The sequence below is a fragment of the Empidonax traillii genome, unplaced genomic scaffold, assembly GCF_003031625.1.
Source record: "Empidonax traillii isolate 1590-97213 ecotype Southwest subspecies unplaced genomic scaffold, ASM303162v1 scaffold28:size2823434, whole genome shotgun sequence".
NCBI classification, from domain to species: domain Eukaryota; kingdom Metazoa; phylum Chordata; class Aves; order Passeriformes; family Tyrannidae; genus Empidonax; species Empidonax traillii.
In genome coordinates, this window is record NW_020955221.1 from 1,111,857 (window position 1) to 1,124,403 (window position 12,547).

Below are 12,547 nucleotides of genomic sequence, written 5' to 3' on the forward strand. Positions count from 1 at the left end.
TGAACAATATTAGGTATACCTCTAAAGTAATGATATGCTGAAACTGTAATAAACACCCAGCATGATTCCATAATTTCCACAAAAAATTTCATTATGATCAACACCAGTGTATTTGGTGGTAATGAACAAAGAACCAAGCATATTAAATCCAGTAAATTTACAAATTCATCTCAGGAATGAGCAATGTGGGATTATTATATTTAGTATTGCTGAAGAAGTTTTTGAAAGAAAAGATAAGCAAATTGATCCACAAAACTTTGACTGGTTAATTGTGGGGAGTGAAAGGATGAGATCCTACAAGGAATGCAGAGAGATGCTGGAAGAACCTCAGTGGGCCTCCCAGGAAGACATCCATCTTGGAGAGCTCTGACAGCCGGGACCAAGAAAGAGTCTGCAGTCCAGTGATAAGAAAACAGGCCTCCCAGGACCCCCCTCTCCTATATTCCCTTTCCCTCTCCTGGGCCCCCAAAGACCACACCTCCCCTTCTTTCCTGGCTATCCCTTCCCCCTGAATGAATAGACATGTCCTCCTAACCTATCTCTTCAGGCCCTCTTATCTGAAACCCCCAGGATTCGATGCCCCCTGGCAGGAACCTACCCCTGTCCCAGAACCTTCTATACCCTCCCTATAAAAGCACCCGTGTAATAAAGGAATCAGCCATTTTGCTGGACATATAACTTACGTGTATGTGTCTTATTCCCTACGCAAGATGAGCCCTGGGCCGGATGCGTGGACATAACCCCACCACGTATCAGTTAATCCTATATTAGTCCTTAATTAAACAGTCCAAAGAGCTAATGAATAAAAATACAGTTGATGCCTAATTTCCCTGCCAACATCAGCTTGATAAAAGCAATCAATTAAATATACATTAGGCTTGAATTTTCTGTAAATTCTTTATCACTCGAGTATTCGGATTTTTTTAAACTTACAATTCAAATATTAATACATTACAAATTAAATGAGGTTTAAAAAAAACATTTGATGGTTGGTTTTTTTGCTTTTAAAAAATAATTTATATATGAAATCTCCCCTTAGCATCCACTCCCATCCACACAGACAGGACACTGCTAGACACATCTCTGATCTAGAAAGCCTCACACATCCTTACTGGAACACATTAATTCTACACATCTCAGTGTTAGTTTTCAAAGTATTCAACATTTTCATTAATGTGTTAAAATGTAAGATCTCTAGAGACAAAAATGAAAACTAGAGGGGTGGTTTTAATGCCAAGCAACTTGGAAGGCAGATAAATATAGTTTATAGAATCACAGAATCATAGAATCATAGAATAGATTGGGTTGGAAAAGACCTCCAAGATCATCAAGTCCAACCCCTGATCCAGCTCCAATTACTATAGCATGGCACTAAGGGCCACATCCAATCTCTTTTTAAAAACCTCCAGGGATGATGAATCCACCACCTCTCTGGGTAGGCCGTTCCAATGCTTGATTACCCTCTCTGCAAAGAATTTCTTCCTAACATCTAACCTAAACCTCCTCAGGCACAGCTTGAGCCCGTGTCCCCTTGTCCTATTGTTGGTTGCCTGGGAGAAGAGACCAACCCCCACCTGGCTATAACCTCCCTTCAGGTAGTTGAAGAGAGTAATGAAGTCACCTCTAAGCCTTCTCTTCTCCAGACTAAACAACCCCAGCTCCCTCAGCCTCTCCTCATAGGACTTGTGCTCGAGTCCCTTCACCAGCCTCGTTGCTCTTCTCTGGACCTGCTCCACCACCTCAGTAAGTTTATGTGACTTGAACTGAGTTAGTCCAAATCAAAATCAATATTCATCAAGGAATACATAAAATGGAAAACACTCACACAAAGGCAGATAGTGTCCTGAAAACTAAGAACTCTGAAAAGGATTTAGATGTTACTTTAGAGGACTAATATCTCAGTATCAGTTTTTAAGGAGTACAAAATAATTAAGGCCATTTAGATATCAGAAGAACAAAACTGAAGAAGAAACAAACTGTGTATAGAGTACAAATACTGAAATACTGTCTTACAGGTATGCAGCATATTTTACAAAGAAGTAGAAACAGTTGAATTTTAAAACGTTACACACAAAATTATCCAATACCTAGAATAAATGCGTTACAATGAGACTGAATAATTCAACTTATTTAGGTGTTGTGTTAGAAAGCTATAGCTTGGGATACATGCATCTCTATACGGAAGGATACAACGTTGTCTTACTCCTAGAACACAAAATTTGTCTGTGTGTGCCATCAGAAGAGCATGCAGCACTTGCCTGTTGATGTTTTTTCACGGAACTCTTCAAGTTTCATCAGAGTTGCTGATGTCAGTTGCTCTAAACGTACATCTTTTGGAGGCCTGAAGAAATCCACTAAGTTATTTACTGTCATCTGTTAAAATAAAGGAAAAATAAAACATGGTAAATTTGCTATTAAGATTTTCTAAAATTTATACCTTATTCCAGTCTTTACTTACTGCATCATACACTATTTCCAGAGGCTGTGATTCTATTCTAAGCCTCTGATCTGCTTTCTCATCCAAAGGATTAGTCTCAAACATTATGCTTAAAAGTGAGGTACTCTCATCCGAATAGGCCGTTCGAGAAGATAGGAGACAGGGAGTACACTTATCTTGGGCCGTGCCTGTAACTTCAAGTGAGGTAATTTTTGTTTCAAATCTGTAAAGAAAGGTAAACAGTCTGTTCAGATGTAATATCTGTCTGGCTAGGTAGAATTAGATATTAAGAGTATATGAAATGAGTTTCAAAAAAAAACAATACATCTCTACCCGAACTTCAACATAAATAGTTCACTCTAAGGAGTAAATGTACATCTGTGTGCTGTTTTCTATTTCATTATCTTTTTTGTCTGTTAGCCACCCTTGACTAAATAAGAAATGAGGGTTAAGTTATTCCCTTCATGCACTTTTCATGAGGACAGGTGTCAGGGCAGGAAGGAGATAAACAAATGGGAATTCTGCAGTATGAGCTAAAGAATTACATGGTATAACTGATACTAGGAAACAGACATGAGGAATGAGTTCCAGTGCAGAGAAACAGAAGAAACAAAGGTAAACAATCTCATTACTATCAGGAAATATATTTTAGATCTTGGATTTTTAATCTTCTTATTGCATTGTCCACCTCTTTAATAGCTCTCAGTCAAAGATCTTTATCTCCAAACACTCAAAGAAAAATGTTTCACTACAAAAATGTAGTCTTTTCTTCCTTTTTCTTAGTATAATAACTTCATTGGGGCCATTTATATGCACAAGAGTACAAACAGAAAAGCCACAAGCAAAATTTGAAGAAGATCAATAGTATCTTAATATCATACACACATTATACTAATATGCCTCAAAGTAGAGGGCAGAAGATTTAAAACTGGAAGGCTACTTCCCCTAGAATTTTTAAGTCATTACATTTGAAATGAAACTAAAGTGTTTCAGTAGATGTTTTTCATCTGCTAGTGTGAGAACACAAAAAAATCATCAGTTACAGCTTTCTTCTAAAATCTAATCTGAAAGTCAAGATTAACTTTCAGTTAAGATAACTTTCAGAATCACCTTGCTCAGATTAAGTTTCAAAAGGAGTAACAGTCGCTTTTAAAAGCAAGTAACAAGTTAGCAACTGGATCGTTTGCACATAACAAACTGGAAAAAAAGGAGTAAGTCTGTATTGGCACAAAAACCTCTGAAGATGCAGAGAACTCTATCATGGAGACAGTATCCATGATTCATCCATCAATTGTAAAATGATTCCACTCCCAAACTGCACAAGAAATGATGGTGAAAAATGGAGTTTAGATACCATAACAGTCTTAAAAATGCTTATTAGCCATCATCAGTATTTCATGAGGAGCGAGTACAGTTTGACAGAAAGCTCACCTTATTGCTTGTGCACCTGGTCGTTGGGTAAATACTGTACTCAAGCCAGTCAATGCAAATTCTACCAGCTCAGGAGTTTGCCTGTTTTCTCTTATAGATATAGACATGCTTAGTAACTTCACAGAGAACTTCATGGCTTCATACTATATATGCCAAAGAACAATACAGGATTATAAAATACATTAATACACATTTTGAAAGAATTTGTGAAGAGATGAAAGCTACAAATAACAGTTCAAAACTATTTTTCTCATGTTATGAATAGCTTGTATCACAGTTCGTGTAAAAGTCATATATTTACTAGGAAGAGGCAGAGCTAGAGTAAAGAGTAGACTTAGAAAAGTATGTCTGATGTCTCTACACAACATTTTGTGGGAAAGACTCTCTGATGCAGAGGCAAACAACAGTTGATTGTATTGTCCTTGGTATTCCACATCAAGATGACATCAGACTATTTCTGAATGGTTCAAAATGTTGCTCTTCCCCATTACAGTCCTTGAATCACCTCTTTTCTTATATAATCACTTATTCTATCTCTTCTACTATCGCTCATATTTTAGATTCCAGTGTATTTTCTTATTCCTTATTAAGATCCCTTAGTGCATTTTGTGAAGAAGCTTCTGAATATTTGAAGGCAATCTATGAAGCACTTCAATATTTAAAGAACCATACACTACATACATGATTTTATGATAGCTAGAGCAAGCAAATTTAATCGTGAACTATTTCGAAATATCCAAAGTAAGCTCTATAACTAGTATCCTGAAACTGTATCTAAGGTTGCTCTCTTCAGCATAAAGCCAGCACACAGAACTTAACTAAAAAGTATCAGAAGAGTATCCAAATGTACACAGAGCTTCAAGTAATTTTAAAAGTCATCTCCTATGTTTAGATTTTTATTAGTAGATAAAACTACCAATGGTTTGGCATTATAGTCAGTCAAGACTTACTGATTTTGGAAGAAATGGATCCACAGCTGTTTCACTATATCCAATTGCTGCGTAAAGTTTAGCCTTCTCTTCCTGTGTCATCAATTCTTCAAGACCTGTCACATTTCAAGAGGTTAGTTAAACTCAGCACAGGTATCTGAAAAATGCAAATGCTGTTATACTTTCCAGGGCTTGGTAGCTCTACAATGTACAGTAGGTACTGTCAACATTGTCCTTAATTAGTAAAAGCAATTACACTGAGGTTTAAAGCCAAGTCTTGAGTATCCTAAAGCATGCTTTAAAATGCTCTTGTACTTTTATTCTGACCTATTCTATTTCCTAGGTTGCTAAACAAGAGAAGCAACCTTCCTGATTCACTTTCCATTTTCCATAACCTTTACTAGGTGCCCCACACTTAAGTAAATAGGGGGGAGTCTCTAATACATTGCATGAAAGAGACAAATTTTAAAAGAATGGAAGTAAAATAATTTTCATTTCATTAACTTCTACTGTTTTCTAGCACTTTCTTCAAATACCCTTACACATACACTGTGCATGCAAAAACTGTAGCAGAAACAATCACATATCAAAAAGAGTTCAGAAGGAACTATTGAAGAAATTGTACGATTTCTGTTACATGCAATTAACAGCATCAGCAAAAAAAAGGCTAAGAGAAAATGTAAATGGCAATAATGTGATAATAAAAACAAAGTTCTATTCCGTTGCTAGGGATCTAATATTGTATAAATCATTTCTAATAACAAAAAAAATATAAATAAATTATCATACTTGAACCCTTAATTTCTTGCTTTTTTTCATCCTTTTTTTCACCTGACCAGCTCCATATCCAACTAAACCAGCCACCAGAGTTTTCATCATCTTGTTTTACTCCTGGTCTGTAGATTTTTAATCCAGCCTTAGTTGCCTTAAATTTTAAAAATACTCAGGTAAGTAATTTTCTTCATGCTTCTTTCTTCATTTTCATAAGAAAAATATAGACCCAAGGCAGTTCTAACACACCAAAACATCATCAGACAACAATTAAAAAGACAATACGTTATTCCTTAGTTTTCCTTCTAGTAACTTTTCAAGTATACACTGCAATACCAGACCAATTCTATTTTATATAACAACAAGCACCTTTAAGAAGGAAAAGGGCATGTAAACGGTCAATAAATGTTTCTTACATAGCAGATTTTCTCTCTAGCTTTCACCACAAAAGAATCCACAACATTTTACAGTGCTTTAAATTACAATAATGGCATTATAACCAATCATTTAAAATACATATGTAAGCAATTAAATAGCTAGCACAAGCCAAAATTTAAATCAGCCTATATTTTTTATTTCAAGATAGATATGTGAAAAGCAGTTTAAAAAAAAAAATTACTCTTGTGGTACAGTATTTACGCTAAGAAAAACAGAAAACTATTCCTGCATCTGATACATACAGGTATAACAGTAAGGAAGCTATCCCTTCTCCCACATTCATTATTTCCGTAACTAGGGGATGCCCTGTCTGATACCTGTTGGGGTAACTCTGCTACATATAAAAGAATGCAGGAGTTTGTAATACTGTTAAATTGACCACGTGTCCAAGATGGTGATTGTGACTTTGTGTAACCCTTCTTGTTCCCAAAACCCCTCACTGTACCTTGGAATGCCTAAGAGATAACTGGAAACTCACCTATTGGCTGTTAACCCTTTCTTGTAATTGGTTGGTTTGTAACACCTCCTGAACTCCCAGTGCTCACTTTGTAATCCACCCAAAAGGTATTCAAGCTGTTACCACAACAATAAAGTTCTCTCTGCCTGCTTCCCTGCTGCCTGGTTGATGGCGCCGTGGCTTCCTCTCTGAGGGGTCATGAGCAGCCGCGGGGTAAAGGCGGGGGCGGGGAGGGAGCACTCTCCCCCCCGGAGCTAGGGGCAGAAAGCCTCTCACCCAGGGATCCCCGTCCTGTCCTTCAGCGTTTGCAGATACCAGCAATGATTCTAATACTAGTAGTCCCAGAAAGTGCAAACTACATACAAGGAAAGTTTGGCATGGGAATGGCAACCAACCATCAAGTGATCTAAGAGACAGAGGAGTTCTCAAAACTGTAGCGTAATACACAAACTAACTTTCTTCATGACTAATACGATCCAAAAAGATACAAACCGTTGCAGATAAGTTCCAAATTCAGAGGTACTCTAGTGAAAGCAATACCTAAAGTGAGTGAGACAGGGATCCCTTCTCAGCATTCAAAACCCCAAGATCTCTGCCACACAATTAGGGAGAACAGCTGACTATAAATCAGAACTATGTAGGGACTTGTCACATCTATACACCTATAGGCCAATGGAAAGTAGGACTCACCACAAAAACACAGAGGCTTCTGAATTGATACTATTGATTCACCTTAGAGAGATGATACAGAATGTCGATTAAACAACATCAAGCCTCAAAAAGTTTGAACAAAGTCCTCAAAACTCCTCTTTATAAGGGTCACTAAGTCACGAAGTAAATGCTACAGAGCGAACAGTCCAAGGAAAAAATGGAAAGAGCCTTAGGTAAAAGGCTGTTAAACTTGTGAAATTACAGCTTTCTGGGACATCAAGGGGTTGGTATTGAAGGACAACTGCCATAGTAAATAAGAAGGGATGTTTAAAGCTGTGATGCTCCACACAGCAGGCAGCAGCAGGCACTGCAGTCCAGCATAAGCAACACTACAGATAGCAGCCACAGGGGACTGTATTTCTGCAAAGGTGAAGAAAAAAAATTCTGTGCAGTATGGAAACTACACAGATTTGCTGAAGAATTCCTATTGAACTTTCCCTGACATCCATTTACAATGGTTTAGTAATGAATGCAGTCACAGATTGTGGCAAGCTTAATCAGCAAGGTAAACTGTTTAGATTAAGAGAGAGAACTATCCGAAAGGATTGTGTAGCCAGTTGGGGGTAAATCTCTTCTCCCAAGTAACAAGTGACTGAACATGCGGAAAGAGCCTCAAGTCATCCAGGGGAGATTCAGATTGGATATTATGAAAAATTTCTTCATTGAAAACATTCTCAAGAACAGGAACAGGCTATCTAGGGACATAGTTGAGTCACCATCTCTGGAGGTATTTGAAAGACATGGAGATGTGGAGCTTAGGCACATGGTTTACTAGTGGACTTGGCAGTGTTTGGTTAACCGTCGAACTTTAAGATCTTTAAGGTCTTTTCTAACCTAAATGATTTCATGATTCTGTCCTGTATTCTTATTTAGGTGAATCACCCATAAAGTTTTCCCTAGATTGGAATCATAAAATTTCTTAAGCTATATGTTACAGAGATTTGATGTTTGGTTCACTGAAGCTAAAGTTTGGTGATAAGCGATAAGAACAAAAAAGTGGCCTACGGTTTGGAAACAAAGTTCTTGCTACAAAGTTGCCAGAAAATCAGATAGCATTGTGATCATGAATACGATTTCTAGCGAGCTTGATTTCAAGACCTAGGTAAAAGCCCTTGAAATTCAACCTTTAGGTATGCTTTTAAAAAACAGAAAAGCTTCACAAACAGCAGGATCATTTATCTGGTTTTACTCAACCCACATCTAAAGGGTCTTCAAATACCTAGCAGACTCAAGGCAACCTGTCAGGATATCTAGCTAGTAGTAGATTTTCCTCTTTTAAGTACTTTGAATCCTGTTTCAGAGGTATGACCTGATAATAGTAACACAGATGGGAGCTGACAGACAGATGAAGATAGAACACAGTAGAATCACCATGACCTGATTTTCAGTACTTTGAAATATATCTGGATAATCAACTAGCAGATCTTTTAAGATGCTCTTTAACACTTCTCAAATGCAAGCCTTAAAGCCCAAACAACTGAAAATTCATTTGCTTGCAATCTACTTCCAAGCATTACAGAAACCTATCTTAAATCTCAGGATTCAAAGGTAGTCAGGGATGCAATAAGACATAACCTTTTGTAAGCAGCATAGTCACGCTGGGTGAAAGAAGAATAAAACTAGATAGGAAATACTTCAAGATTTCCCTCACCTTGCAAAAAGTTGGAGGAAAAAGATAAACCAAAAGAAACTATACAGTACACGATAAAAATACTCCAAAATCAGATGAAAACTACAAGAAGACAAAAAAACCCTCCTTATGAAAAGCAATCCAATTCAGCCAAACAACTGAAGAGGAGGGTCATGAATGTGTCTTCTGTAAAAGTCTAGATAATGATAACACTAGAAAGAAAAATCACATGTATGGATTCATTTTTAGAGTTTTGGGTTAGAAGTGCAACATCTATTCCTGCAGCAATTGCATTCACACCATACTTAATACACTCCACACCTCTCAAAAAAAATCAAATTGCTTTCAAGCATTGCCATAAGTAGTAACTGAAATTCATGAAGTTTAATTATTAATACTTTCAGATTGCAAACTTCCTTACTTTTAGTCACCTTGATTATTAATGTAGAAAGACCACAGATTTCAGAAAATTATAGAGATTTCACTTCAGTGTCCTAGAATGATACTCAGACGCTACTGAAAACTAGGCAGTACATTAACCTAGGAAAACTGAGGCTAAAAAATTAAGTGTAACTACTTAAGTCATACTATCTTGCCTAATTGCGACTGTCTACTTAAATGTTTTCTGCATTTGTTGTATTCTGAATAGTAACAGTGCAAACAGTCAACACACAACAGGCGTTCAGTCTACCTAATATGGTATCATGAAGGAAAGGAATAAACTAATAATCTACTGTTGACGGACGGAGGGACCATGAAGCTTTATTTATAACTACTTCCAACTTGACCTCTGTAATGTTTGGACCATATTTTCCACAGTAGATCTTCCTCATCACACGTGGAAAGAAATTTAGCCCAGATCAGTCACTCTGAAGAAGCGGTATATGGAGTTACTTAATTTTTGCTTAATTACAAGCTGAAAGTAACTATCCTTTACAGTAAAAAACATGAAACATAAGGAAAATTGAAAGACTGTATGATACACAATTCAATCACTAGATACAAAATCCATCTGCCTGAAATGTCCACAACTTCATGCTTCAGTTACTTTTGGACTAATTTAATTAATGAAATTTTACCTCAACTTCTGCTTGTTGCCTTGCTAGAGTGATGTTAAAAATATCCAAGGCCTTTTCAAATTCCTGTAAAAGAGGTGAGAAATTATTTTGTTACATGTCACAGCTCAGTTTTACAGTGAACAATTCAATTTATGCAAATTATGTTCAATCTGAAAACTTAAACCTGGAAAAGAAAAGCACATCACTTTGAGATTTTCTTTCTTGCAGTTTCTAATTTAAAAAATTACCTCATATGTTTGTTAACACCACTAACAGAAAACAGTAGTGATGAAGATATAAGTATGACCATTGAAAATTTTATTTTAAATTAGAACTGATCTAAAAACACGTAAACATTTAAGTTTAAACAAATATCAAGATGAACAATATTTCGTTCTTCAATGGAAAATTACTAACCTCCAACAATTTTAAGATATCTTCATCAGGTTTTTTTGATGTTATCTTTGTTTTATACATCTCTTTATAGCTTTTCACTTGCTTCCTGTGGTGTCGAATATGTTCCCATGACCACATTTGGAGCTTAGGTTGAACATTTACTTCAAGGATGCCATAAATAACATATTGCCACCTGAAAGCAAAGGTAAATGAAGTATAGCTTACGTTTCTTTGAGTATACAGAAGAGACTTCTAAAGCCTTGCAGACTATTAATGAATACAATTCCAAGCTGTGAAGAGTAGAATCCCATGTCTAATATTGCATTTCTGATCAGTGGAGGAACCTAAGAACTTTACACACTGCTGTTTCCTAAAATTGAAAGGTATCTGTGTATGAAAAATACTCAAAAATCTGGGCATGTGTATGTGAAAATAATAAAAATATATTTGTAAGGAATCTTCTGAAATCAAATTTCTGTCATCTAGGTTGAAAAAGGCCTATTCTTACATATATTTTCTTGTTGTTTACATATAATGGGGAGACCTTCATAAAAATAGTGTTAGGGTTTTAAAATACTGTCAGACATAATTTTCTGATAATGGTCTTTAAGACACCAATTGTAGACCTCATTGTGTCCTCAGCTCTGGTTTCAGGTCCTCATCAATTTTTTATAGTACTAGCTTAAGAAAAAGAAGTAAAAACAAAAGTGAAGACTTCCTTTGAGAAGGAAATTACTTCTAACCCCCTTAAGAAAGAAACAATTCCTTGGTAATAATTTCAAATTAATAACTAACAAACCATTTTAAAAGTCCAAGGTTGCATACCATGTCTTGGCGTTGTTGTGCAAGGGAACATCAGGTCTGTACTTTCTATATGGCAGATTTCGAGTCATCATATCAATAGACTCAAGAAGCTCCATAACACTGAAGTACTAAGCAAACAAACAAATTCAAACTGAGAGTTATTATCTTTACGAGAACAACATGTATCAAGGCTCCCTTTCAAGAGCGAATCAGTTACAAAGAAAAACAAGACTAAGAAGTTAATAGATTCTGAATGTCCACTGTAAAATTTCAGACTGCTTTTCTTATTCTTGCAAAGTAACTTCTTTGCCACGTTACATAAAACTTCAGAAATATAGTTTATACCTGTGGCTTGTTGAGTTCAACAGTTATATCCTGTAAGTTTACATCTAAATCCATTTTTGGTGATGAAAAGTCAACATCAGATCGAGGATTCATAAGAAGTTTGGCTCTAGCTGAAATTGGGCGGAATACTAAAAAACACAAGTTGATATATAAAATGCAAATAAATTATTTAAGACTGTCATAAATTAAAGTGCTAGACTTCAAAACATGAAAAACTCCAAAACAGCTTAAAATATAATACAATCTATATTCAATTTTCAGTTTCACTCTGGCAACATTTGGGAAACAAATGTTTACGTAACATTATCACAGATTTTCCTGTATGCAATACTACATGCAGATGTTTCAATTACTAGTTTATATTGGTAAAAAATATAATTTTTTTGGCTATGATATATTTATAGTACAAGATAGTTTCAAACATAGCATTTATTTCACTATATATTATTCATATTCCATAGGAATTACTTTTCTTTCTGTGTACTGATGATTTACTGTTTCATAAATCATACATGCAGGATAAAATAAAACATTACATATTTCTAAATACAAGCCTTAATAAGCATGGAAAAAAACCAATATGGATCCTACACAAAATAAGACACATCACAATATTAAAATATTCAGAGCGGAAGTGTTTTATCTGTTCCACATTTTGACAATATCAAGCATTCAAAGCCATGTTTAGTTCAATATTTTCATCTGTTTCAACAATTGATACAACAATAAGAATTTGCATATTACTTGAATTTGTGTAAATCATATTTTTATCAAATAGAATTCTTTGTTTTCAACAGAGGTACCGATAGACTACCTACATAACAAATATTTCAAATTCCCTGAAATGTTCATACAATTCAAAACATGCATTTTTGTAAGATGAAACCATGTTTACACCAATTTACCTTTGCTTCATTTTAAGTCCTGGATTATCCTACTTTTATCTAAACACTATGTGTGGTAACATTTTTTTTTTGATGTATTTTGCTCCCTAAACTTCATTTTTTATGTTTCTCATATGTAAGTACTATGTTTGCTTTTACATCAAATGACAGAAGCAGACTCGGTGATCATTATCTTTTTATAGAAGTCCCAAACTAAAGAGTCGTCATAAAAGAGACAGAATTGCCATTCACCACA

At 35.6% G+C, this 12,547-nt stretch overlaps 1 protein-coding gene across 8 annotated transcripts in view; it reads right to left on the reverse strand.

The window, feature by feature from the left end:
* The window catches only part of VPS13A (vacuolar protein sorting 13 homolog A), a 101,083-nt gene that overhangs the window by 73,759 nt on the left and 14,777 nt on the right, over positions 1-12,547 (reverse strand). For all 8 annotated transcript variants that reach the window (XR_003574118.1, XM_027909894.1, XM_027909886.1 and 5 more), the window contains exons 11-19: positions 11,408-11,535; positions 11,084-11,190; positions 10,280-10,451; positions 9,884-9,946; positions 5,587-5,722; positions 4,819-4,913; positions 3,869-4,011; positions 2,459-2,660; positions 2,259-2,373 (exon numbers count right to left, since the gene is read on the reverse strand). Coding sequence is in view for 7 of the 8 variants with exons in the window: in XM_027909894.1 (XP_027765695.1) it covers positions 2,259-2,373; positions 2,459-2,660; positions 3,869-4,011; positions 4,819-4,913; positions 5,587-5,722; positions 9,884-9,946; positions 10,280-10,451; positions 11,084-11,190; positions 11,408-11,535 (1,161 nt within the window). In the remaining variant the exon portion in view is untranslated. The remainder of the gene's footprint in view (positions 1-2,258; positions 2,374-2,458; positions 2,661-3,868; positions 4,012-4,818; positions 4,914-5,586; positions 5,723-9,883; positions 9,947-10,279; positions 10,452-11,083; positions 11,191-11,407; positions 11,536-12,547) is intronic.